The sequence below is a fragment of the Helianthus annuus genome, chromosome 10, assembly GCF_002127325.2.
Source record: "Helianthus annuus cultivar XRQ/B chromosome 10, HanXRQr2.0-SUNRISE, whole genome shotgun sequence".
Classification (NCBI taxonomy): Eukaryota; Viridiplantae; Streptophyta; class Magnoliopsida; order Asterales; family Asteraceae; genus Helianthus; species Helianthus annuus.
The window spans coordinates 168594793-168622791 of NC_035442.2; the positions used below are offsets into that span (position 1 = coordinate 168594793).

Below are 27999 nucleotides of genomic sequence, written 5' to 3' on the forward strand. Positions count from 1 at the left end.
TCAACATTAGTTGATTATTATACAAATTATGTGTTGAACTGTCATACTTTAAAGAACAAGTGTTATCAACACTTCCCTTCAACTTCCCTTTGAAGAATCTTGACCACTTCACTAAACATGAGCACAATCATTTTGAATTCTTTTTCCACAGTTTCATCAACACCTTTACCAAATCATTATTGTCAACAACAATCATGAAAAAACAACTGTCACACCATCTTTATGAGACCCCCTCATCAATGACACCAACCACCTTAACAGAAAATTTTCAAGTCAAGATTTAACCTCTTTTATTTCCCCCATAAAGAACACTTTTGCCCATAAAGTGCCCACTCATATGCATAATATTCTCCATACCATTTTTTTAAGAGTGAATTTCAAAAATTGTCCTTTATCTTAATACCCATTTTCAGGCGCTGTCCTTTATGTTTAAAATTGACAAGTTTTGTCCTTTATGTTTTCATATCATACACGTTTTGTCTTTTAGACCTAACCCAGTTAGTTTTTTCAGTTAAATTTGCTCATATACTTTACACATGAGGGCATTTTTGTGAATTCAAAGGTAAGTTCAACGGCAGATTTATAGCTCAAAGCTTCTGCAACCTTTGAATTGACAAAAATGCCTTCATATGCAAAGCACATGACCAAATTTAACTGAAAAAACTATCTAGGTTAGGCCTAAAGGACAAAACATGTATGATATGAAAACATAAAGGACAAAACTAGTCAAATTTAAACATAAAGGACAGCGCCTGAAAATGGGTATAAAGATAAAGGACAATCCTTGAAATTCACTCTTTTTTTAAAGAAAATCAATAACCTTCAAATGTAGCACATGTATATATATCCATTTAAACAACAAACAACTACAAAATTACAGTTTCAAAAAAAAAAAAAAAAAATACAAATTGGTGACAAGTTTGTCATCAATAAATAATCAGAATTTCACAACATGCCACACAAACTTGTGGGGAAGGGTTTTCTCACTCGATATAAATTAAATCAAAGTTTAAATAAAAATTTACCTCAACACAAACTCAAAATGATGTCAAATGCTAAAAGCTGAAATTACCAATCTGCATCTCCAAATATACATACATGATTACTGGACTTCAGACATTCGTTTAAATTGCATCGGAAATCCATTCAGATGCGGCTTTTTCGATGTCTGGTTCAATCAGTTGAGAAACAGATATTGGAGTAACAGACACCTGTTGTAAAACAAAAGATTAAATACAATATTCTACCAATATTATTCAAGAAACAACAAGATTGTTGTGAAACTGATATACTTACAAATCCGTTCTCAAGGGCTCGGAAATCGAGATTTTCATCTGTCTCTTCCTGGTTGCTGTCTTGAAACTGCATCACAGATCACAATTACACGCACATCTATTATTAAGTGTCTAAATAGACAAAAAGTGTTTACGAGTTAACTCAGCCAGACTGAGTCAGTTTAACTACCTCGAGCCTGAAGTATTTCACTGTCCTGGTGAGGTCAACTTTCCCGGAAACCCCAACTGATTCAACAATTTCCAAGCTTTTCTTCTGTGAGTTTAACCGCCTTGCTGCGCCCTTATACATAAAACACACTTGTACAATAAGACAAAAGATGCAAAGCGATTTTCTAAGATATGAAACAACTTCAGTATTAACTACTTACTGCTGCTGATGCATCTCGACCTAGCTGTGCAAGTTGCAAACCCATGGCTGGTTGATTGGCCATAAAACGGGCTGCTGAGGGGTTCCTGTTGGCTGCAATTGCTTGCCAAATGGGTTTGGACCTCCATAAACTCTGTTTCGTTAACTTAAATCCCTGCAAACGTGATAAAACAATGAGTGAACAAATTTATAGAAGAAAATAATTCCGAGTCATTAACTGTAATAGAAATCCATAGCCACATCAGAAAATAATAAAATTTTAAAAAATCATAACAAATTTATTCCAAGGGATGTACTAAAATGCTTTTCTATTTTTTACCCTACAAACATAAATCAGATCAGGGTATGCTTAGTGATAATCTAAAAAAAGAATTGTGAAGTCAACAGCAAAATGCTACAAGTAAGTCGATTAACTTTACAAGTCTTTTTGGGCATATTAACACTCTTAAATGTGTAAAACTGTGAACTTACGTAGGGTTGGCAATAGATATCTGTATAAGATACGATTAAACCTGTTTACTGAAAAAGTACACTATTTGGTTTTTTACTTTTTTAAAAATAAATAGAATTAGGAGGCTATGATCCATCATTTCTTCTCCTTGGTACATAAAACATACATCTGTGTTATAGACATGAGATATAAAGTAGTTAAAAAAGTTGTATTCATGTGGAGAAAAGTTATTCGCGTCGTCAGAGACTTGTTAAACCCGATAAGACACGATTTGCCAGCCCTAAACTTACGTGGAGAAAAGTACCATGATGAATTGCTTCTAAACTATCCAAATTAAAAGCATGAACGAATTGCTTAAATTTCCACACTTTTTAAGCATGTTTTAATCTTCACATATCAAATTTCTTTTTTTTTCCAAAACTACAAACTTTTGAGCCTTTGTTATTTCTATGCAATGATGAATGTATAGTTTTTAGCGTCTCCGAACACTCACACATAGAATATAGATGAAATATTCAACGCATTTATACGTGTCGCAAAAATATTAATATACACATTTGCATTAACCAAGAAAAATTTCACATAGTTGTGGGGGTGACATTTACACAAAGTACGGAATTTAAAATGAGACGAACCTTGTTTTCTGTAGGGAGTGTAGGGACGGTTATATGTAATGAAGAACTTTTAGGAAAAGCCCCTTTCTCTACGTCTCTTATGGCTGCTTTTATTAGTGGTAAACAAACTGAGACTGCATCCTTAAAATGACTCTCTTGACTTTCACTTTTTTTCCTGAAACAGATTTACGTTTGGTACAACTTATTAGATGTTCTTACTTCTTGTTGCATAAAAAACTAACAATGAAAGAGATTAAAGCATAATTTACCAGTTTAAAGAGACCGATAAAGATGGTACACCACTAATCAAGGCTTGTCTAGCTCCAGCCACAGCACTCGAGGAAAACCTGTATGATTATAATTAGTTTATCCGGTGAGCAAAAGGAAAAACCCGACCCGACCCGAGAACCGATCAAACATAACATACAGAACCGATTCACTACCCTAAATATAGGGTCGGTTCCGGTCCATAGGTCCAAGTCGGCTTTCACCATGAAAAGAACCGAGAACCGACCCGACCCTATTTTATATGAAAAATTGGAACCGATCTAAATACCTAGGTACTTGGGTTCGGGTCGGGTTGGGTATATTTTCGGTTCGGTTCTCGGTTATTTTTGTTCCGAACCTAAACTTGCTCACCCCTAATTTATCGGATATTAACCACTCATTAGCAGTTAAACAATAACTTGATTAATCACATATAAATATGAGTATTTTTGACCAAGAAAAATCACTTACATATCATGGCCACAGCTTGGACCTTTGTTAACTCCAACAATCACCTATGCGTCATGCCAAAAACGCAACACCAAAAATGAGTAAAAAACGTATCGAGTCTTATGATTGATGTCACATTGTCACCTACAAAAACTGAAAAGCATACCATAAGAGGCTTTGACCATGCAAACAATGACCCAGATAACGCTAACGAAACACAATCCACAGGAGTACCTACATGAACAAATCACAAATAAAACTTCGGTTTAAGAAACGAATAAAAGCCATGCTTCACCGTCATCAAAATGAAGGGAAACTAAGCTGCTTACCAGTAACCTCATAGGCAGTTGCACCTTTGATTTCAGCAGTGCTTACAGAAATCGATTCTTGGTGTGTAAACGAGTGGCCAGAGAACGATTTATCCCTACAAACCGTATACAAATTATCAACAAATCTCAACATGTCACCCGTAAATCATCTTTCCAACCAAATAGATCTTAGATTCACATATTTCAAAGTAATTATCCGATATTATCACTTCAAATCCCAAATCCAAAAACTGATGCAGGATATATTAATATTTATTTAGATTTCAATTTCCTGGTTACATTATTATCTGTTAGGTATTTGTTGATTTATAATTTATAAGAACTTTGTTCTTGAACCTTTATGAGCATTCGATTATCAATTGTTCCATAAACCTCAAGATTTCACAAATCAGTAATCTTTCCAAGTTAAAAAGAAATATAGAAACACATATTCCAAATCCCCAATACAGAAACCCTAAATCCAATAATCCAATATGCCCTAAACAGTTAACCAACAACCAGAATCAAGTTTCTTCTTCTTGTAACACAAATCACAAGTAAACAATAAGCAAATGAATAGAAAGGTAGAGGAAAGTTACAGTTGAGGGGCGCAGACAGCGACATTATAAAGACCTTCAGTGACAAGAGCTTCAACAAGAGAGGTGAGACCAGGGGAAGCGATCCCCTCACTGTTCGTAACAAAAATCACAGGCTTTGAAGGATCAAAGTCGTCAGTAGCAGATGAAGAAGATGAAGATTGAACAGTAGATTCATCTTCTTCTACTTTTGTGTTATTTGATTTGTTGTTGTTATCATCGTCATGTTGTATTGGGGGAATGTTGGGCTTCTTCTTGTTGAGAACATCTTGTAGATTCGAAACCAGACCTGGAGGTAACATGTTGTTCCTCATGCTGCTGCTGCCAGGAGTCGTCATTATTCACTTTTACAAATCGAAACCCTAGAGAGAGAGAGAGAGAAAGGGGGAAAAGTGTGATTAATTAAGGTGGAATGGAATATGGGATAGAGGGATTCAAACGGCGTCAATATTATAAAATGAAATGACGATGGAGATGCATATAGGAGAGGAGAGAGTGTGTGTTGCTTCAATGGGGTACCACTAGTGTGTGTGTGTGTGTGAGAGAGAGAGAGAGAGAGAGAGGATAATGAATAAGAAGGGGGTGTAAAGAGTTCGGATTGAATTGTATGTTTAATGGTGAATAGATTCAATGTAGGGTCAATTGGCGTTTTGGTTCAATGTAATCCCTAGTCGCTTGTTCGCCGCTTGATCAGAAAATGCTTGAAATATGCTCGTTCAGTTTAGTTTGGTTTGTAAACGAACCAAACACGAATAAAAGTCCGTTCGGCTCTAATTAGTTTTTGTTAATTTTTTATATGTATAATTATATATGCTCACACAATTGTATATTTATATTTTATGCATACCGTTCTATTAGGTTTGACCCTCTGTATATAAATATACAATTTTATTCATATATACTGGCCTAATCAAATTAATAAAAAACATAACACTAAATTTGAAACTAAAACTCTAAGTTGTGAAGCAACAGTATTTGACTTCTTTTTCTTATTAGTTGTCAATCGTCTCTCGCTCTCATCATACGTCACAATGTGACAAGTGTTCTTTGTTGTATACTACTTTTTGCCAAGTCTACGTTGCGGGGCATTAAGTCGAATATTTTTCTCTCATAACATGTATGTCTGTATTTCGGTTACTTATACATACTACTTACTCATAACACGATCTTAAAAAAAAATTAAATCGAGTCAACCAATTAAAACAAAACACTACCATAGTTTTGCTAAAAAAACTAAAATGATGGAAAGACTATAATTTTAAACAGCGGGAAAATTGTAATTACTCATGACAAATGAGCTGGAAAGACTATAATTTTAAACAGCGGGAAAAATTGTAATTATTCAGGACAAATGAACGTGTGACAGGCAACCGTCTAGCACGAATAAAAATTATACCAAGTCAAACTAATTAAAACAAAATACTACCATAGTTTTGTAAAAAAATATGAACCAAAACAGACACTACCATAGTTTTGTCAAAAAAAAAAAAAAAAAAAAAAAAAAAAAAAAAACCTAAAACTAAAATGATGGTATGATTATAATTTTACACTGTGGGCAAAATCGTAATTTGACAGAAAAAAAAACAAAAACGATTGCAAAACTATAAATTTGAACCGAGTGTAAAATCGTAATTTGGCTGAGAGGGAAAAAACAAAACAATGGCAAAACTGTAAATTTAAACGAGACAAAATCGTAATTTGGTTGGGCCAATGGGGAAGTGTCAGGCAGCTGCTTGGCACTAATCCCCTCCATGGTATTTATATTGTATATAAATTCATCGCCTCACATGTCTCAACTAGAGCCTCATACTCAGACTGTACAGTCTTAGTCTTAGTGTCATCATCGGACAGTTGGACCTTAGTTGTGACCCGATAGCGGAGACATCGAAGGAAACATTCTAAATCTATGGTTGTTCACTCGTCGCTCGCTCGGAAAATTGTACGCTCGAATATGCTGGTTCAGATTTCACTCGGTTCATCTCGGCTTGTGAACATCCCTAGTCCAATGGCACGGGTCTTTGGTAAGAGTTTGGAATATTTAAGATCTCAAGTTCAAACCTAACTTATGGGGGGTTTTCCAAAGTGGTGGGTGTCTAGCTTTATGTTATTCTTGGGTGAGTCAGAAATACTTACTCGAGTATTGGGATTGATTTCAAACTCCGTCCAAAAATAGATTCACCATGTAGGTTTTATAGGATTTGAATAGGCATGGATACAAATTGTGTAGGGGTCACTTTTAAAATTGAAATGTTTTGATAGTACAAATTGAATATTCAATAGTGTTATAGATTTTGAATAGGCATGGATACAATTGTGTACGGATCATTTTTTCAAATTTAAATATTTTTTATGGTACAAATTGAATACTCAATCGGGTAACCGACATGTATACCAAAGACCTTTCTTATATATTGGACATACCACTAACTAAGGGTGAATGGTATGATTCAAACACTTAAGGGTGTCTGAGCCATTGTCCAGCGAATAATATTATGTCATGTCAAGTCCCTATTTCACTTCCTATTTTACACTCAATCACTGGCAATGATTCAAACACTATCAGAGTGTTTGAGTTATATATTTTTACTAGTTTATGACCCGTGTAACACACGGGTTTGTTTTAGTCCATTAGATCAAATTTTACATCAAATCAATCGTAAGTATATCTTATCTTACTGTATAATAAAAGAAACCACTTTTGGGACACTTGTCATCATATTAGATCATCTCTTATAGATAATTATTATTTTAATTTAATCTCTTCTAATTAATTATAGATAATCCTCCTACTAAATATTATTTGATTTAATATGTTATATTATAGATAACTCTCCTACTAAATATTATTAGTTTAATATCTTATGGATAATTATTATTTAGTTTAATCTCCTTCTCATTTATAATATTATTTATTTAAATTAATTATATTTAAACGTTTTGTTTAGTTTGGTATCAAATAAATTTTACGAAACTTAAAATAAAATTAACTAATATTATTTATCATTTATACATTTACGGAGTTTTAAATAAAGAGTTAAATTTATTGAGACTTCGTTAACAAATTTTGCAACAACAGAATAATCTATTTTATCACGAAAACCAAACTTTGTATTAATATTTTAAATATTTTTATTTTCACTATACACAATTACATTTACTCGACCCATGTAACACATGAGGTTTTTTAAGATATAACTTTTTATCATTTGATATAAAAAATTAGATTTATTCAATTCATACAATACATGGGGTTTTTTAAGGATATATTTTTTTTATTATTTAGTACAGAAAATTACATTTATTCAAATCGTGTAATGCACATATTTTTAAAGATGTGATTTTTTATTGTTTGGTATATAAAATTACATTTATTCAACCCGTGTAATAAATGAGGTTTTTTAAAGACGTATTATTTTATTATTTGGTAAACAATATTACATTTATTCAACTCGTGTAATACACGTGGTTTTAAAGGTATAACTTTTTTATTTGGTGTATAAAATTACATTTATTCAACCCGTACAATATGATTCTTATAGATATAACTTTTATTATTTAATATATAAAATTATATTTATTCAACCCGTACAATAAATGAGGTTTTAAAGATATATTGTTTTATTATTTAGTATATAAAATTTATTTATTCAAACCCCGTGTAATACACGGGGTTATAACCTAGTAATGTTTTAAAAATCATTCACTAATTGATAGAAAATAAGAAATGTCATATGATGAACATTTTAAATTTGCTAACAACATTACAACGATAAATATTAATCGATATTGAATAAATAATAATTAAACAGCGTATGCTAATGAGACATTAAAATTAGACCATGATATCAATCTTTCAATGAAAACAATCATAATTACGTAGTGCTTTAAGTTTTATTCATTAATTGATTGCGGTTGCGATTCATTTATTACATGCCAAAAAATATGAATAAAAAATATATATTTAATATTAAACCAACAAATACTAATGAATGAAACGAAAACACTATAATAAACCAACAAAACTTGAAAAGTACATAATGCTTTAAACAAAATTTTAGTCCACAACTTAAAGTCTTACATACAATAAAACATACAAACAAATAAACACTGATATGTGTTATTACTCATGTTCAAGATAACCTTTTTCGTGTTCATGTGAGCAAGAAGAGAGGAAGACACAAAGGATGTGTCAAACACAGTTCAAATGATACAGGTTCAGAGAAGCAACCAGTGATAGTGTTTTGGTGGAAAACATGGAGGGGTCGGTGACATTGTCGAGGGTTGTCAGGAAATGCTACGTGGTTGCACCAAAACACGTCACCGACCCCGTAGCATTTCCTAACAACCCTCGACAATGTCACCGACCCCTCCATGTTTTCCACCAAAACACTATCACTGGTTGCTTCTTCAACAGAGGGTTTCTTCTTATTACCTGAACCTGTATCATCTGAACTGTGTTTGACACATCCTTTGTGTCTTCCTCTCTTCTTGCTCACATCCTTTGTGTCTTCCTCTCTTCTTGCTCAACTGAGATGTAAACGGAAAATATAACATTTCTAGAATAACTTTACTCATAAGAATCAGATTTATATTGACACGAAATTAGCAACGGAAAATCAATACCTGAGATTGATAACAGATGTATCCTCGCAACATATCTTCTTGCTTTGTTTATGGTTTGCTATCATTAGGTGCATTAATGATTATATATTGGTTGTTCATACTTTCTTAAGTATAATTATAAGCTTATTGACGAATGAGACCATATTAATTTAAAATTTAACCTTATGGTAACCAAGAGGCAATCTTCGTATATTCTGAAAGATAAGGCACCCTTGAACATGGGTCATCGGCCAACTCAAATACTAAAAAAAAGATTATATCCCTGCATGAAAAAAAAATCGATAAATTTAGGGAAAATGGGTTTGAAAGATGATAACCCAGCAGTGGAGGATCTCATTCTACAACTCCGATAAATGCAGGGGTGTTCTCAAATAATGGTTCCTAGAACTTTGAAAACCGACAAATCACGACAAATGTCCACATTGCTGCTTCTTTGGACATTTGTAGGTCTTCAAACATCTAGGAAACATTATTTGAAAAACATCCCTGAATTTATCGAAGTTGTAGAATGAGAACCTCAACTATTAGGTTATTATCTTTCAAGCACATTTTGCCAAAATTTAACAATTTTGTTTTTTATACCTCTCAAAGCCACCTATCAAACTCCAAAGAGATCGAGACAGCTTGAAGCAACAAACAGACCAAGAACATCTTCACGGATGGTAAAAGTACCTTAACTTCTGAGTGAACAACAATCGAGAATTGAGAGTAACCGCCCTGATCTGTAGACCTTAAAATCTTCTCGGTAACTTCGTATGAATGGCAAAGATGATTCAACGAAATTGGCAGACTAAAGTACAAAACATAAAACGTAACAAATTAATATAATATTTCATATATCCAAGACATCTATTATTCAAGAAACAACTTACATAGTTACCTTAAAAACATGATCTTTTGAATTCTACCTTAAAATGCAATTAGCAATAAAAACTCAGCCCTTATCACATCTGCAAATTGGTCCTAAACATATCAATTACCTTCAACTTGACTGGAAACATAAAATATAAAACAAAGAAAACATGAGATTTCACTTGTATATATATGGCACCAGATTTTCACTGATTCAAGAATAATCAGCTAACAACAAAGAACCAATTTACAAACATCTTAATAGCAATACACAATTCAGATTATTAACTTCTGAAAGCACTAACCGATTTTTCATGAAAAATTTATGTCCAGTCTGTGTAATGTGGTGTCAATTGTACTGTTATTCCGCTTCTTTGCTGTATTAACAAATTAAAATCTAAAACATAAAAGCAAACAAAATGTTCCAAAAAAAATAACAAAACAAAAATACTTAGTTATATGCTACCAACCTTGAAGTGTTGCACCACAGCCTCAACATGTGTACACCGGTTTGTTGCTTATCAAAGTAACCGTCATCGTAATCAGCAAATTGCTATTATCATCAAAACACGTTTAAGAGAAAAGTAAACTGAATGAAAAACAAACAAACAACCAAGAACATCTTCACGGATGGTAAAAGTACCTTAACTTGTGAGTGAACAACAATCGAGAATTGAGAGTAACCGCCCTGATCTGTAGACCTTAACATCTTCTCGGTCACTGCGTATGAATGGCAAAGATGATTCAACCAAATTGGCAGACTAAACTACAAAACATAAAACGTAACAAATTAATATAATGTTTCATATATCCAAGGCATCTATTATTCAAGAAACAACTTACATAGTTACCTTAAAACCATGATCTTTTGAATTCTACCTTAAAATGCAATTAGCAATAAAAACTCAGCCCTTATCACATCTACAAATTGGTCCTAAACATATCAATTACATTCAACTTGACTGGAAACATAAAATATAAAACAAAGAAAACATGAGATTTCACCTGTATATATATGGCACCAAATTTTCACTGATTAAAGAATCTCAACATCAGCTAACAACAAAGAACCAATTTACAAACATCTTAATAGCAATACATAATTCAGATTATTAACTTTTGAAAGCACTAACCGGTTTTTCATGAAAAATTTGTGTCCAGTCTGTGTAATGTGGTGTCAATTGTATTGTTATTCCGTTTCTATGCTGTATTAACGCATTAAAATCTAAAACATAAAAGCAAACAAAATGTTCCAAAAAAAATAACAAAACAAAAATACTTAGTTATATGCTACCAACCTTGAAGTGTTGCACCCGCAGCCTCCACATGTGTACACCGGTTTGTTGCTTATCAAAGTAACCGTCATCGTAATCAGCAAATTGCTATTATCATCAAAACATGTTTAAGAGAAAAGTAAACTGAATGAAAAACAAACAAACAACATTGAATCTATAAACATCATCTAGATTGCCTTCATTAAATCTATAAACATCATCTACAACAAAACAAAAATTATCACCACAAACAAAACAAACCAAAAAAGATGAAACCTTTATCAAACTACAAATTCTTGAAATTACCAATCACGACTAAGAACAAACATACCAAGAACATCTTCAGGGATGGTAAAAGTACCTTATCTTTCTGAGTGAACAACAATCGAGAATTGAGAGTAACCGCCCTGATCTGTAGGAGAAAGATGCTTCAACCTTAACATCTTCTCAGTCAGTCCGTATCAATGGCAACGATGATTCAACCAAATTCGCAGACTAAACTACAAAACATAAAACGTAACCAATTCATGTAATCTTTCATATATCCAAGGCATCTATTATTCAAGAAACAACTTACCTTACAACCATGATCTTTTGAATTCTACCATATTAGGCAAATATCCCCTGTCCATCGAATCTCTGTTGGGCTAAACATCATTAATCATAAGCCAAAAGTAGCTAACAAAGTTATACCTCGTCAGAATTTATGAAAGATCATGTCCTTATATGAAGAAGAATACTGAGACATACCTAAATCATCGGAAACGTCTTCTCCGTCTTCAAAAATGAATCTGAAGGTAAAACATGTGAAATCTATGTAAAACATACACAAATCAAACAATCTTAAATTAATCCAAATTGAGAAAAAAGTTACCCGGGTTTGTTGAAACTGTTTGGCTTCCAAAACTGTTAAAGGAGAAAAATAAATCAAGATTAAACAGTTTGATTGAAATGAAGGAAGTTGATCCTTAAATCTAAAAGTCTAAAACATAAACTACAATGTTAAATCAAACATAAATGAACAAATCTTCATGCATGATCTGTATACCTGAATTAGAGCAGTGAAGCCAACAAAGATTTGGATGAAACACAGGAAAATGTTAATCGATTTGGATAATTAGGGAATGAAAAAATAATATCTAATTTATCGACAATGGAACACTGTCTCTTTATCTTCAAACTCATAAAAAGAAGTAAAAATAAACTGTGATAACAAAAATTAATACGATTAAAATATATAAAGTGTTCAAAAAGTATAAATTACATATAAAAAAGAAAACTAATCAGATACTTAAACTCTAATAGCAAGAATCAAGAAACTCTAACTTCAACTCCATGGAGCACTGAACCTCTCGATGTATGTCATTGATCTTTCTCATGAACTCCAGGTCTCTATCTCCACACTCTATATTACTGGCAACACACAGGTCACAAACGGAAGTAGTCGGCATCGCCCTCAGGTCTCTCGAAACCTGGTCTCTTGTCAGCAGACCAAGTTGCAGTTCGTTAAAACACCTCTTCAACTCTTGAAGAGTAGACCTATCAGCAAAAACTTGCTCTTCGATTTGTTTAATAAAGCGTTGCTTGAAATCGTCAAATTGTGCAGAAGTATATGACTCCATTTTAATGTATTTATAAGAACTAAGGAAAAACAATAACAGTTGCTCTTCTACTTCACTGAATGAATCTGGGTATGATGAAACAACATTTGAATTGGCAATGGTATTATATAGAATATGTAACAGCCCAAAGGTCAGATTTAAATGCAACCATTAAATAAAAATTTATATTTGAAAACCATGTACGTTTAATGATTTAAGAGGGAAAAACGTGTATATAGGGGACGACTCTTCATTTACCCTATAAAACATTTTAATGCAAAACCTTTGAAAAATGACTTTTCATGGGAAAGCAATTAAAATTAAATATCTGGAAACCCAAGGAACAAAATTTAAACCTTCAAAAAAAGGTTATCATAATTATCAGACGACTCTTCATTTACCCTATCAAACATTTTAAACACTATAAAGGATCATCATTAGTTTACTTGAAAACATCACCACTTCATTTTTAAAAAAACCTTTCATCCTAAAACAAACCATCAAAAAACACTCACACTCTTTCTAAATGGCAAGCAAAAGCTTTTACCACTGGTCGGAAACTGCCGATCTTAAAATTGAACTTTCAAGATGGTCACTCGAAGAACAGAGAAAAGATGAAGAACTCAACAAAAAAGTTGCTATGGTGAGTGATAAATATTATAAGCAAACCTGGAGTACCATTGCACTCCTGGATAAAGCTGTCTCTTCTACTCCATCAGAGTTTAAAGAAAAAGCAGAAGAATTTATCACACATCTGCTGAAACAGGATCAGAAGACCTGTGATATGCTAGCTGATTTGCAAATTAAAACAAAAAATGAAATTGCATGGAAGAAGGCGAGAGAAATAGATATCCTAGGAAGTGTTTATTTTAATGTGTAATTTTTATTGTTTTCCAAAATCACAATTTTGTAATACTATTTAATATGGAATGAAGAAAATTCAAAGCTTTACCTGAGGAGCTGCTTCAACTATGGCTAAGTTATCTTGAACTATGGCTTCAGTAGGTTGTAAATCTCAAAGTACTTATTAAAAACAACTTATATCAACCAAGATAAGCAAATAAAGCACGATTCTTCATCCAAACGATAAACAGATAAGTTGTTTAAATGCAGATAATAGAAAATGACACTTTAAGCAACAAACACAAACACAAAATCCAAAAAACATGTAAAACTGACATATTCGGGGGATCACAACAAACATTTCTTCATATGTTCAGTTTCAAATTCACCTAAAAATTCATGAAAACTATATCTTCCATCATCTGATCTCAATCAATCAAAATACACCAAATCAAGTCTAATAGAAACCTATTAACCAGAAAAACATCACTTACTTCCTCCGATGAACAAATTAGGGTTTCAGTCAACAAAAATCGCAATTAAAACAGTTATCAGGATCAAACAACCTGCAAACAGAACACACAAAGCAGTAGAATCAATAAACTGATTCAAACAAACAACAAATAAAACCTATATAGACATTAACCCTAAAACATCAAAGAATCAGTACTGATAGACTTACAGCAACTTAGGGTTTTTGATGCTGTTAGTATATATGAGAAACGGCAGAAAGATCAAACATTGTTGGCTTCAAACCTGTTACAACCCTAATCGTGAAATCCCCATTTGAAGAACCCTAATTCTAACATTGAAATTGAAATATGTGAAATATATGTAAAACATACACAAATCAAAGAATAGCACATACCGAATGAGGAAGAAAGATTGAAAGGAAAGGGTTTGGTAATGTTGCAACTGATTCTTCTTCGGATTATGTAAGAGTAGAGAAAGAAGCGTGATTTGAATTTCAAAACTCTAGGGTTTGAAGTTTCATCTGATTAAATGGCGTGAAGGAGTGGTTGGATGGTGTAATGGCGTGCAAAAAAGCTGCAGGGTTTAATTGGGAGAGAAGGTTGGCCCAATGAATAAGCTGCAGAGTTTTAAATAATCTAGGTTATAGTTTAAAACAAATTTTAATTTTAAATATAAAATTGTTTTATTGGTCAAGTTATGTATGTATGTGTGCATGTATGTGTTTTAGAAAAAAGATGACATCATTTTTTTAAAGAATTGACATCACCCTTTTTAAAATATCTGCCTATGATTAGGGAAGGGTTGCCTTATGACATCAGCCTTAATCCCCATTTATTAGATAAAATGATTTATAGAAACTATAAATTATGCAGAAATAAATAAAACATATATTAAACTAAATAAAAGTACTTTTAATTAAAAAAAAACACATTACATAATTAAAATAAATAACATGACATTAAAATATAAAAATAAATTAAAAAAAAAACTATCACTTGAGGAAGAATCGTCGTCTTCACTAATATCAATTGGAAGGAATAGCGGTGGTATATCATCCATTTTTAGAAAATAGAAGTGAAAAATGGAAGAAGTGATTTTTTTAGAAAATAGTTGGATGGAGAAGAGAATGGTGAAAAATGGTGTTGAATGGTGTTGTTTGTATAAAGAAAAGTTGATTTTTTATAAATAACGGCTAGTTCAACGGTAATATTCCCCTCAAATGGCTAGTTCCAAGCGGTGACTATACACCGAAGACCCCACTCACCACTCACAAAAATTGGGGCGGCGGCAATTCAACGATCGGTGAAAGGTACTCCCCGATGGAGTCACCGCAATCATACCGACCCCCCTAACAACCTAGTTGTTGTTTACACTCGGTCACCGTTACGACATTTTTACCACGGATCACAAGCTATCATCAACGACCAGTTGCCACTAATGGACAAAATTGCAACTGACCAATTTACCACTTATCACTGATGATCATGCAGATTCGTTAACCAACTTTATGATGCCACTAATAATTAATTGCTATCTAGTTTCTCATTTATCATGTAAATGTAAAACAACTTATAGGTAACAGAAAAATTCCACCATGGGCTTTTTGATGGGATGCAAATCCACTAAAAGTCAGCAATAACTGAATCGTTTACCAAAATCGAAATAAAAACCAACGAAACCAAACTGAAATTAACCAAAAACCGAATTAATCGTTTACCCTTCAACCCTTTTGCCTAACCAGCCTTGCTATTAACACTGGTCTACTATTTGTTGCATCAACACCAGCCTAATCAAACCAGTAAAAAAATTTAACACTAAATTTATAACTAAAACTCTAAGTTGTGAAGCAACAGTATTTGACTTCTTTCTTGCATTAGTCGTCAATCGTCAATCGTCTCTTGCTCTCACCATACACCACAATGTGACAATTATTCATCGCCTCACCTCTCTTAACCAAAGCCTCATACTCAGGCAGTCCAACCTCAGTCTTAGTGTCATCCTCGGACAGTTGGACCTTAAGTTGTGAGTTGTGACCCTATAGCAGAGACATCGAAGGAAAACATTCTATATCTATGGTTGTCCAAATCACTCGCCGCTTGCTTGGAAAATTGCGCACTGGAATATGCTCGTTCAGATTTCGCTCGGTTCAGCTCGGCTCGTGAACAACCCTAGTCCAATGGCACGGGTCTTTGGTAAGAGTTTGGAATGTTTAAGGTCTCAAGTTCAAACCTAAATTATAGGGGTTTTCCAAAGTGGTGGGTGTCTCCCTTGATGTTGTGGGTGAGTCAGAAATACTTACTCGGGTATTGGGGTTGATTTCAGACGCGGTTCAAAAATGAGATTCACCATGTAGGTTTTATAGAATTTGAATAGGCATGGATACAATTGTGTAGGGGTCACTTTTAAAATTGAAATGTTTTGATAGTACAAATTGAATACTCAATAGTTTTATAGATTTTGAATAGGCATGGCTACAATTGTGTATGGATCACTTTTCAAATTTAAATATTCTGATGGTACAAATTTAAATATTTTGATGCTACAATTGTGTATGGATCACCTTTCTTATATATTGGACATACTATCATAATGTTTTAGTAAGTAGTTGATAGTTAGACAATTATATTAATGGAAAACTTCAACGATAACTTGTTATCACTAAATAACAGCCTGGTTGTTATTGACACTCAGTCACCGTTGCGACATTTTTACCATGGATCACAAGTTATCATCAACGACCAGTTGCCATTAACGGACAATATTGCAACCGACCAATTTACCATTTACCACTGATGATCATGCAGATTCGTTAATCAACTTTATGATGTCACTAATAATTAATTGCTATGTGGTTTCTCATTTATCATGTACTTATCGGTAACAGAAAAATTCCACCATGGGCTTTTTCATGGGATCCAGATCCACTAAAGGTAAGTAATGACTAAATCGTTTACTAAAACTGAACTGAAAATCGACGAAACCAAAATGAAATTAACCAAAAACCGAATTAATCGAAAATAGGTTATCGTTTTTTTCGTACCATCGGTTAACCAAAATTAACTGAGCCAAACCAAACCGTTCATATTTTCATACATTTCTAGCTTTTCTACCTCCATTTCATGTATTTATACATCTATTTCATGTATTATATCTTCACCGGTTTAAGTACCCACGTGTTATACGGGTTACTCAAAGTTGATTATATTACTTAACCGTGTCGAAGAAGACATTGTCATCAAACTCCTCTATGTATTGGTTGTGTTGTATATTTCTAGCTTTTATACCTCCATTTCATGTATGTATCCATCTATTTCATGTACTTATATTTTCATTGTATTTATTCCTAAGCGAAAACTTTAGCCAAAGTTTGGTTTCGATTATTAATCGAACCGAACTGAAAACCAACAAAATAACCGAATAAACCAACCCGATTAACAAAAAACCAAATGGTTAATAAAATAGATTAATTGACACTTTGGTTTCACTTAGTTCTAATAACCGAATCGAACCGTGCACACCCCTTGGATCCACAACCAATGCGCGCAGGACTCAACACCTCTCCTGATCACGACTCATGTGGGATTTACCTAGCATGTACCTCGCGCATTGTATCATTCTATGTTTATATTTTCTTATGCTCTTAAGTAAATCTCAACCAGAATGACTATATTACACTAAAATCACCAACATTTTTTAAATTCTCCCTTGTTTTCGTGTAATCATTTATTCACTCAAAAGTTATAACATAATTACAAACTCATGCATAAATGAACATATCTTGAAAATTGATTTCTATCCTAGCATATTACAAATTTCAAATATTAAAATATCTAGGTGTCACTAAGGATTGCAGACAAGTTAGTGGTTGACGTGTTAAGTTATAAACCCAAACACGAACAGTTTATATAAACGAGTCAAAAGAGTCGACGGGTTGTAAATATTTATAATCAAGTTATAAACGGTTTGACATGTTGTAATAATTGGGTTAAACATTCGTAAACAGGTTAACCTTAAAAATATGTTTTTTTTTTTAATTTTATTCTATTTTTAATCCAGTAAGCATCTTTAATCAAACAAGTTAAGACATATCTTCAAGATCCATATAACCAATCAAGTTGAACATGTGAACCAGACATAACCTGTATATGAAACATGCTAGAAATAACAAAACAAAATCCTCATGTAGTGTTTTGAATGTTGTCATAAATTTCCACCCTGTTTTTTATATAGGGTCCTACTTCCTATAACCACCAAAACTAATAACAGTAAGAAACTAAGAAATAAGTTGACTTTCTTGGTCAACTTATCCTCCCTGCCAGCCTAATTCGACTGTGGTCCTGGCAACATCCTGTCATCCCCCCCCCCCCCCATGAACCTTTTTTCTCTTTTCGCGGTCCACAAGAAATGGAACCAAACCCGTAAATGAGATGCCGATGACAACACGACAACAACGTTTGGATCGGATATAATCATCATAGTATCTTGTTGGTTCAATAAAAAAATAATTAAAAATAATACAGGATCATGGCATACCGGTCCATGAGCCGGATGATGATTGCTAAGCCGAGAAAAAATTAAGTTATGCCATAATCTTTAATCTTTTAGTTTGACTTTAAGAGCTTCGATAACTGCTGAAAAGTCGCTGTCACTTAGACCATGAGACTTGGCCACCTTGTAAAGCTCATTTGCAGCAGCTGCGATAGGCGTCGACTGAGAAACCGATTCAGCTAGACCCAAAGCAAGCCTCATATCCTGCAAACACAGGCCCGTTAATATTGACGTCAGATCATGATCCATTTAGAATTATGGGTCAAATCAGACCATTAGTCAAAGAAAAGGGAAACTAGACCTTTTGCTGATGCTTCAACGGAAAAGCAGTAGGGTATTTGGATTGCACCATTGCAGGGCCTTTCAGTGAGAACATTGGTGCACTAATGGCACCTTGTGAGATTACCTGCAAAAATATACAATTTTAACTTCAAATATGGTTGCAACGAAAGTTAAAAATTAAAGTATAGGTAGCAAAACGAGCCGGTCGGGGTCGGGGAGCATGTCAAAACAGAGTTGGGTCAAACAGGTAAAAATATTTATTTTCTTTTTTTTTTTCACAAAAAGCTTATATATTAAATGCAAGCACATTAACTAATAGTAAAACAACTATCCATCTTTTTAATAAAGCTCATTTGACACATTTACTTTATAACTACCGGAAGCGGTTAGATATAAAGTCCAACCGAAATTGACCCATTATTACATGGGTTTAAATAGCTCATCTACCTTTGGCATCAAGGGCGTAGCTTTAAAGGAGCCGGGAGGGGCGCCCGACCCCCCGAACTTTTCGCTCAGTAGTGTTATGTATGTATGTTTCGTGTAAATTTTTTTAGGTATATACGTTTTTGACCCCCCGGTTTTATAAAAAAAATTACTTATATAGAATTTTTAGGTTCGGTGACTTCCGACCCTCCGATGAAAATTTTCAAGCTTCGCCACTATTTGGCATTACGAATTTTTCAGAAGTCGGTTTGATAGAATAAAAAGGTTAGTAAAAACGATTTAATTTCAAAGTACCTCCACAACCACACTTGGATCAAGTCCGACTTTCTCACTAAGAAGCAGTCCTTCAGCGAAAGATGTCATCATGCTGCAAATAATATTATATTTAAAAAAAAAAACTTAGTATACAATAATACAAAGAAAATAATTGCAAGACACGAAAAACGAAGAATTATGAAATTGCACAACCTTCCCATGATCATGTTTACAACAAGTTTCATTGCAGCTCCGTTTCCAACGTCTCCCAGGTAAAATCTTGACTGGAGTGAAAGCAGAAACATCAATTGATTTCTTAAAAATAATATATATATAGAGAAAGAGAGGCCGGTTATTCCGTTATTGTACAAATTGCCTTAACGTACGATGCGTACGAGATTGCCTTACAACATGCGAATTTTTCTTTACACATGCGATTTCTTTTTTTTTTTTTCTAGAACATGCGACTTCTATTGGCTTCAACATGCGATTTATATACACACACAAACATGCGATTTTGCTTTGGTAAACCATGCGACTGTTGTTTCTATAACATGCGATTCTAGTCTCTAACATGCGAATTTGACATTGCGTACGCTTCGTATGTTCAGGCATATTGTACGATACACTTTTTCTATTTATATACACACATATATATAGACCGGTTAACGTACAAGACCACCTATCGTGGGAAGCGTGCGTGAGCATCTCAACCGCACATCTGACCTTCACTAGGCCTTCAATTGAACGCGGTGGCACAATAGTAATTAACTTGACATAATTGCGCACGTTATAATGCATAATTCCGCACGTTATTGCATAATTACGCATGGGCTGGGTTAAACCCTATTTGCATAATCACGCACGTTATAATGCATAATTACGCACGTTATAAGAAATCAAAACCCGCATGCCACCAAACATGAAAATTACGCATGTTAAACTCAAAATTACGCATGGGTTGTTTCAAAACCCTAATTACACATGTTATATATATAATCACGCACGTTATAAAAAAATAAGGAATGACACGCGTCTCAATCTCGTACTCGCGTATCTTCGCACGATAAGGTACTATTGTATTCTACACTTTCTCTCTCTCTCACTCTCTCTCTCTCTCTCACACACACACACACTCACTCTCTCTCTATCTATAAGCTAAAATAAAGGAAAATGGGTACCTTTCCCATAATGTCCAAGTAGGGAGCCACTTTTTCGTATAAAGATTTGTCACCTGAAAAAAGGGCATGTGTGTGCTTCATATAATCCAAACAACGCTTACCGCCACCAAAAATTTCCGAGGTTAAAGTTAATAAGTTGAGGTGGTCGATTTACCTGCCGTGAGGAATATTAGCTGCCCGTCCTCTGCGGGTTTTTTGGACCCTGAAACTGGAGCCTAAATCAATGGAACAAATTCCTTTATTTTTACTGTGTATCGTGAAATACAAAATTAAAACCTATCGTTTTCTTTTAAAAGAAAAAAAAATTGAAGAGAATTAATCACCTCCAAAAATAGTGCTCCGGTTTCTGTTATCTGTCCATTTATCAACTTAGATGTGGGCCCATCAACGGTTGAGACATCTACATACCTACATCGAAAGAACGAATGAACGGATATTGATATATCAACCTTCATATAACTGTCTCATAAGTAATGTAACATTTCTTTCTCTGCAAGGTTTCATCATGATATTACTTTGAGTAAACTGTCATTTTGGTCCCTGAGGTTTGATGACTTTTGCCACTTTATTCCAAAACTCAAACCTTTTAAATTTGGGTCCCTGTAGTTTCACTTTTATTGCCATTTTGGTCCAAAAATGAAATCAGCTGATATTTGGCTAATAAAATCCTGTTATTTTGTTATTTTCCTCAGGGGCAAAATGGCCAAATATCAGCTGATTTCATTAATTTAATTAATAATGTGTTATAATAAAATTATATTGACCGTTTTGCCCCTGAGAAAAAGGACAAAATAACAGGATTTTATTAGCTAAATATTAGCTGATTTCATTTTTGGACCAAAATGGCAATAAAAGTGAAACCACAGGGACCCAGATTTAAAAGGTTTGAGTTTTGGACTAAAGTGGCAAAAATGACCAAACCTCAGGGACCAAAATAGCAGTTTATTCTATTACTTTTCTTTCCATGTTGGCATTAATTTTGGTGCACGAGATTCGCCTACTTTTTTTGTGTCTTGATTGAGATGAAATTTTGATATTTCACAAATAGTCTGATAATTGTTTTAAACTAAGTGGTTCAATCAAGTGATACAATGGGCACAGTTGACGGAGATTGAAGTGGCGCTTTTGACCCATTGACTTAAAAATTGTCAAACGGGTCGAAGGGGTCAAATGTCACACGAAGTGTATTCAAATGCTTACAACACACTCAATAGCAATTTTTGTTGTGATGTAAATAACAGATGATTAAATAACATATATACCCTTTTCCGGGACTCATTCCACTGGCGGCCCCGTCTTCTCCACAAGCAACAACCATCTGATTGTAAAAGCTACCGCAATTATCCACCATGGCTTTATGCTACCGAAAAAAACATTATAATATGACATACTCACTGCACTTTCAGGATCAGCAAGCATGGCAAATGTGACATCACAAGATGCTGCAACTTCTGCAGGAGATGGCTTATACCTGCGCATACAAAATAATAAATTTAAACCAATTTTTCTTGAAAGTTAGGGCATCATCATCATCATACTAGGTAAATCCCGCCAATGGCAAAGCAAAGGTAGGGTCTGAGGAGGGTAAGATGTAGACAGCCTTACCTCTACCCCGTAGGAATAGAGAGGCTGCTTCCAGTGAGACCCCCGGCTCGATAGTAGTTTTGCATTCAAGCCTTGGACATAAGGCACATAACACTCAGCAATCGGGACAAAGACCGATTAGTGCATGTACCCTTTTGTGTTTCAGCTATCAACGCCACCACATGATGCATGATTAACCGTCCTCGGCTTTTAACGTTATTTTCACGAAATTAGTAAAATAACGTTAAAATTAGTGCACTTTCACTTTTGCCCCCCGATGGCCCACACATATACATTATATGCGCATACTGCAAGCGAGGCGTATATAAAAAGATTTTCTGGTTATTATAAGGTTAACGTAATGAAATTTGGAGAAGCAATTAAAGTTGATGCAAGAAAACTAAATAGAAAATAAACGTAGAATTGCATTGCTATTCTTAACTTTAAGTGCCTGGTTATCTCATTTCGGTTCCTTAAGTCGCAACGACATCCAAAATACACATGATATAATAAGAATCCAAGAAATGACTTTGGATGCAGAGAAATTGGACTACAAAGTTTATTTATTTCCTGGAGCAATTATTGTGTGTATAGTTATTCACCGCCAGGGCGCTTGGTCGGGTAGCAAACTGGGGAGGGGGATCCCTCCCGCGGTCAGGGGTACCGTGCATTTACCCTTTTTTTATTGAACAAAACAAATCAACATTGTGCTACAAAGCTGTTAAATTTAGCTCATGAAACCTTACTTTGCGCCAAGATCGATGAGAGGATCACATTTGCTCTTGGTCCTATTCCAAACGGTCACGTCACATCTACAACATGCCAATAATAAACAGCACAGCATATGATAAGAAATTCACAGAACATGATGCTTTTGCTAGATACATACGATAAACATAATAAAGTACGACTATATGTAGAATCAGGGGCGAAGCATTGAAGGGACCCGGGGGGGCGCCCGACCCCCCGAACTTTTCGTCCAGTAGTGTTATGTATGTATGTTTCGTATAGAATTTTTTAGGTATATACGTTTTCGACCCCCCGGTTTTATAAAAAAAAATAAAAATTTAGGTATATACTTTTAGGTCCGGTGACTTCTGACCCCCCGGTGGAAATTTTCAAGCTTCGCCACTGTGTAGAATTGGCAATCGTATTAAGTAGAAAAACTGACACCTACCCAGCTTTTATGAGATTTTGTGCCATTGGAGAACCCATAATTCCAAGACCAAGAAAGCCCACACGTGTAGGAACTTCATCTGCTATACATAACAAAGAATGACGGAAATATGCATGACAAAATTCACGAAAAACGGCATTAAATTTTAAATCACTGATTAGTAATACGCATTACCCCATGTGATATCATGTCATTGTGGCACGTAAGTTGTAATTCCATTTGTTTTCGTTTTCAAGAAATGCCCAAATTTTACAATGTTGAAAAAACACATTGCATGCCATGTTTTACATAACTAAAACTAGGGCTGGCAATTCTAACACGAACACGAAAACATGACACGAACCTACACGAAGTTAACAAGTTTTGTGTTTAACCTTAATAGGTTTCGTGTCTATAACTGGTCAACACGATAAGACCTGTTTAATTTCGTTTCGTGTTCATGTTTACCTATTTCGTGTTTGTGTCTTATCGTGTTTGTGTCTTAACAGGTCGTGTCTGACATGATATGACCTGTTAATGGCTAAATATCAAATATGTAGTAGCATGTCGTGTTCATGTCTTAATAGGTCGTATGATACGCTCGTAAATTTTTTCATGTAACCTGCTTATTATCAGGTTCGTGTTTGTGTTTGGAAGATCTGACACAATAAGATCTCATGTCGTGTTCGTGTTTACCTGTTTCCGGTCCGTATCTTATCGTATTCGGGTCTTAACAGGTCCGGTTGACACGACATGACAGCCCTAACTAAAACCCTCCTTGGAAACATAATATCCCATCTGTATCTTGAACTAATTCATAGTGTTCGTTAGAATGGAATGGAATCTGGATGGAATTGGAATGTACATTCCAATTCACCCAGATTTCATTCCATTTTGCGAAACGAACACCACCTAAATTCCAAAGCAAATTTCAATTCCTACGCAAATTCCAATTCCAATACATTCCACGAAAAGAACATACCTTATGTTCCACTCAACTTTACTTTCACATCCTTTTCAAGACCCATAAAGCAATCATATACAGTACCATTATTATCATCTTACTTTAATCATATTATCAGAAACAATGGTTTAAACAGCTTCTCAAGTTGACTGATTCTATTTAATTGGACAAAATGGGCACATAAAAATATGAACTTTATCTAATTTAATATCTAATTTGAATGAAAACTGAACAAAATGAAGTAAATTGAACACAGAAAATGTTACCTTTGGAAGATTGAGAAGAGAATACTTTGAAGGAGAAAGAAGATTTATGAAACTTGATGATGGGTGTTGGTTTAAAGTGTTGGGGGAGTGAAGGACAGAAGGTTGCAGCCATGAGTGTGTGATTGGCTCCTCTCACCATAGCCTACTTCTTGTTGTGCCAATGTTGTCACACATTTCGATGTGTTTTCTATCTACTTGCGGATAACATTTGCAACGGTTTGGTTCAGGATAGAAAGTTTGGGGGTTTAATATGCATATTTTTGTAAATGGGTTTAGCTTAATGCTAAGCTAGAAAGATAGCTAAACATTGTGTCTAGGGCTGCAACTGAAGTGAACGTTCGATAAACAGTTTGTACATTATTTGACGGAAAGTTCATTTATGTTCATTTGTCAAATAGATGAGCGAACACGAACAAAAAACTATGTTCATTTAGGTAAATGAACGTACATAAACAAATGTCGCGTTTGTTCATTTATGTTTGTGAACATTCGGTAGCGTGTTCATTTATGTTCGTTTGTGTTTGATAGTTCACTAGGCCTTTTAATATTTATATTTTATTCAAATACTTCAAAACTGTGACTAATAAAATATCTAATAAATTAGTGTATTGTATATTTTAAAATATGTCCGTTTGTGTTTGAATATATTGTTTGTGTTTGGATCTATTCAAGAACATTTGTTTGTGTTCATGAACGTTCGTTTGTGTTTATGAGCGTTTTTTGTGTTCGTTTATATTCGTTTCCTAAAATTAATGAAACGAACACGTTTGTTTTCTTAATGAACAAACATGAATAAAAAAAGCTCGTTCGGAAAGTGTTCGTGAACACATGTATTTCCTTAACGAACGAGCGCAAACAAGCCTTTGTTCGTATTCGCTCAATTCGTTACAGCCCTACTTGCATCTACTCTCTTTTTAGATTATACGTAATGGAATTACTGAAAACTGCAAAAGTTTTGGTCACGTCATTGTCACCTAGACAATAGAGCTTTAACTAAATATGAAACTATTATAATTAATTGTTGCTGAATTTAGCACGCATTTGCTTTTTTCTTTGCTCGAAAGAGGCACGGACCTCCTTTGGTAGATGTGATAAGTCTTTCTCGAGGAGCAAAAGATCGGACTCAATTCGTTCATCGTTTCTAAATTCGAGTAGTCGTTCCATTTTCGAGTCCAAACTTTCGATATGTGTTTTGACTACCAGGTTGATTGAAGATGATGGTTTGTTTTTGCCTTACTTCTATCTCTTCCCATCAGACGAACCGGCTCTACTTATTCATTAAATTCATTGTCAGTATCGTTAAGATTTATGCAAAGGCATCCGAAGCAGCTTGAGAGAAATTTGATTCATCAGAGGATGTAGTTTTGATCGTTTATACCATACACTGATCGGCGTGACTAGATGCCACTTTGAAATTTCCTCAAAATATCTCAAATTTTTTCCATATAAAATGGGACATCGTATTGGAGTTAATAAACCTCAAATAAGACGTCCATGTCGGTTAAACCACGTTCCCTCATGCGGTTATTAGTAAGTCGATTGTGAACACAATTAACGTTATTAATTTTTCCACGCATTGTGGTCCGTTTACGTAATTTGTTTAGGTTGGTTTTGATTTTTCTTTTTTGTTCTTGATTGAACCATGTCGAAATCCAAAACATGCAAAACAATAATCCAAACTCGGATCATATAATATCTTTGGGTAAGTCACATGGTCGACCCATCCGTGTATGAAAAGAAGTTTTGGTTTACGAGGGCAAGTCACATGGTCGACCCATCCGCGTATGGAAAGAAGTTTTGGTTTACGAGGGCAAGTCACATGGTTTACCCATCCGCGTATGACAATAAGTTTTGGTTTTCGACCCCAATAAATAAGGACACCATTTATTAATTCGGGTATGGTCCAAAACAGTTTTTAACTGGGTAATCTGAATTTGTTTAGGCCATATGTAGTGGTAACACGACATACCCCCTTTGGTGGGGGTTATGTGACAAATGACAACAAAGTGCAAGAGAGGGAGTTATGGGGGGTTATATCATAAGGGTGTGTAGTGGTAACACTACATACCTATCATTACTCAATTATTGATTTTGTTTTTATCTAGATTTATAAAATTTTAAAACTAATAACATATCATTAAATAAAAAAACATTACAATGGGATGCCTGTAGAGGTCCCGAGTACACGTGGGAGGTAGAGTCCACGATGAAAGAAAAGTACCTCAGTTATTTCAATAAATCTCGAGGTCGAGATTTCTTTTAAGGGGGTGAGGATGTAACACCTCGAAAATTTGTGTCCAATAAATAAACGACACGTGTCACTTACGACAAAAGTATTGTAAACCCGGATCTAATTAAAGATGTATGGTAGGATTTTTGAACATGTCGACATGTTAATTTATACCTGTGAACGACTTCATTATAAATCCCAAGACCCTAACATGATTAACAAACATCTATTATACCTTTAATCCGGTGATTACAAATAATAATAGAGGTCCAAGTTTACTAAGTATGGATCCTAAGAAAATAATGCAATTTAAACCTTCGTTCATAAATCACATCTCTGTGCAAACCAATGATTCTTCATGATAGGGTAGATAACTGTCCAAGCATAGGTTAAAGGCATTGTACTGAAAATTCATGACCAAGAATCATGCAATACAGGTTGTCTGTTCAATGCATGAAAGGTTATACTTTTTTGCTTCTGACAAGGGCATACGGACCGCAAGGGTCCTGCCTTACGGTCCGTAAGGTGCAAAAGGTTAATTTTTTTTCTGTCAAAGGCTTACGGACCGCAAGGGTCCTACCTTACGGTCCGTAAGGAACGCCCAGCGACAGAAAGTTGGCTGTTGGCTGTTATAACAGTTTAACCGACTTAGTAAGATATTTTCAGCAACATGGGCGACCCCTAACCTTTCCTAGACACTAGGAGACACTTGTAAATGATCTGGATCACCCCATAGACTTAGTTGTCACCATCATGGAGGATTTATAACACTATAAAAGGCCAATGAGTTGCAACCAAGTTCTTCACACCTTCATTATGCTTTCTGATCATTTCTGAGGCTCAAGCATTCTCTCTAAGCTTCACAAGTCGTGCATAGGACTCTTATAAATATGCTCCACCCTTTCTTGGTTAAGTTTTGCTTAAATGTAGCCTAAAAGTCAATCCGTCGTAATTAACGATTAACTTAACGATAAATCACAAATGGTCCAGTGTTTTGTCGAATCAAAGCTATTTATATGTTGGTAATCATGTGGGCTTTAAACCCCTAAAAGGGCACCCTCTGATTCCCACTCT

General features: G+C 34.4%; 2 protein-coding genes across 3 annotated transcripts; both read right to left on the minus strand.

Moving 5' to 3' along the window:
• Window positions 1-816: 816 nt before the first annotated feature.
• LOC110886473 (5'-nucleotidase SurE) lies at window positions 817-4883 on the minus strand. Its single transcript, XM_022134281.2, has 10 exons — window positions 4352-4883; window positions 3774-3868; window positions 3611-3678; window positions 3466-3509; window positions 2997-3074; window positions 2749-2902; window positions 1664-1816; window positions 1465-1575; window positions 1297-1362; window positions 817-1211 (listed from the first exon to the last, which is right to left on the minus strand). Exons 1-10 carry the CDS (start codon window positions 4684-4686, stop codon window positions 1125-1127), a joined length of 1191 nt encoding a protein of 396 aa, XP_021989973.1. The 5' UTR covers window positions 4687-4883; the 3' UTR covers window positions 817-1124.
• A 13537-nt stretch (window positions 4884-18420) lies between these two features.
• Window positions 18421-24905, minus strand: LOC110886474 (glyoxylate/succinic semialdehyde reductase 2, chloroplastic). 2 transcript variants are annotated; one of them, XM_022134283.2, is made up of 12 exons: window positions 24696-24905; window positions 23487-23565; window positions 23056-23121; window positions 22121-22196; window positions 21988-22043; window positions 21049-21133; window positions 20880-20940; window positions 20726-20778; window positions 19758-19828; window positions 19584-19656; window positions 18865-18969; window positions 18421-18767 (listed from the first exon to the last, which is right to left on the minus strand). In XM_022134283.2, the coding sequence occupies exons 1-12, from the start codon at window positions 24832-24834 to the stop codon at window positions 18609-18611; spliced, it is 1023 nt and encodes a 340-aa protein (XP_021989975.1). In that variant the 5' UTR covers window positions 24835-24905; the 3' UTR covers window positions 18421-18608. The 2 variants fall into 2 exon arrangements, with proteins under 2 accessions (XP_021989975.1, XP_021989974.1); XM_022134282.2 differs by having other exon boundaries at window positions 23487-23568.
• Between the last annotated feature and the right edge of the window lie 3094 nt (window positions 24906-27999).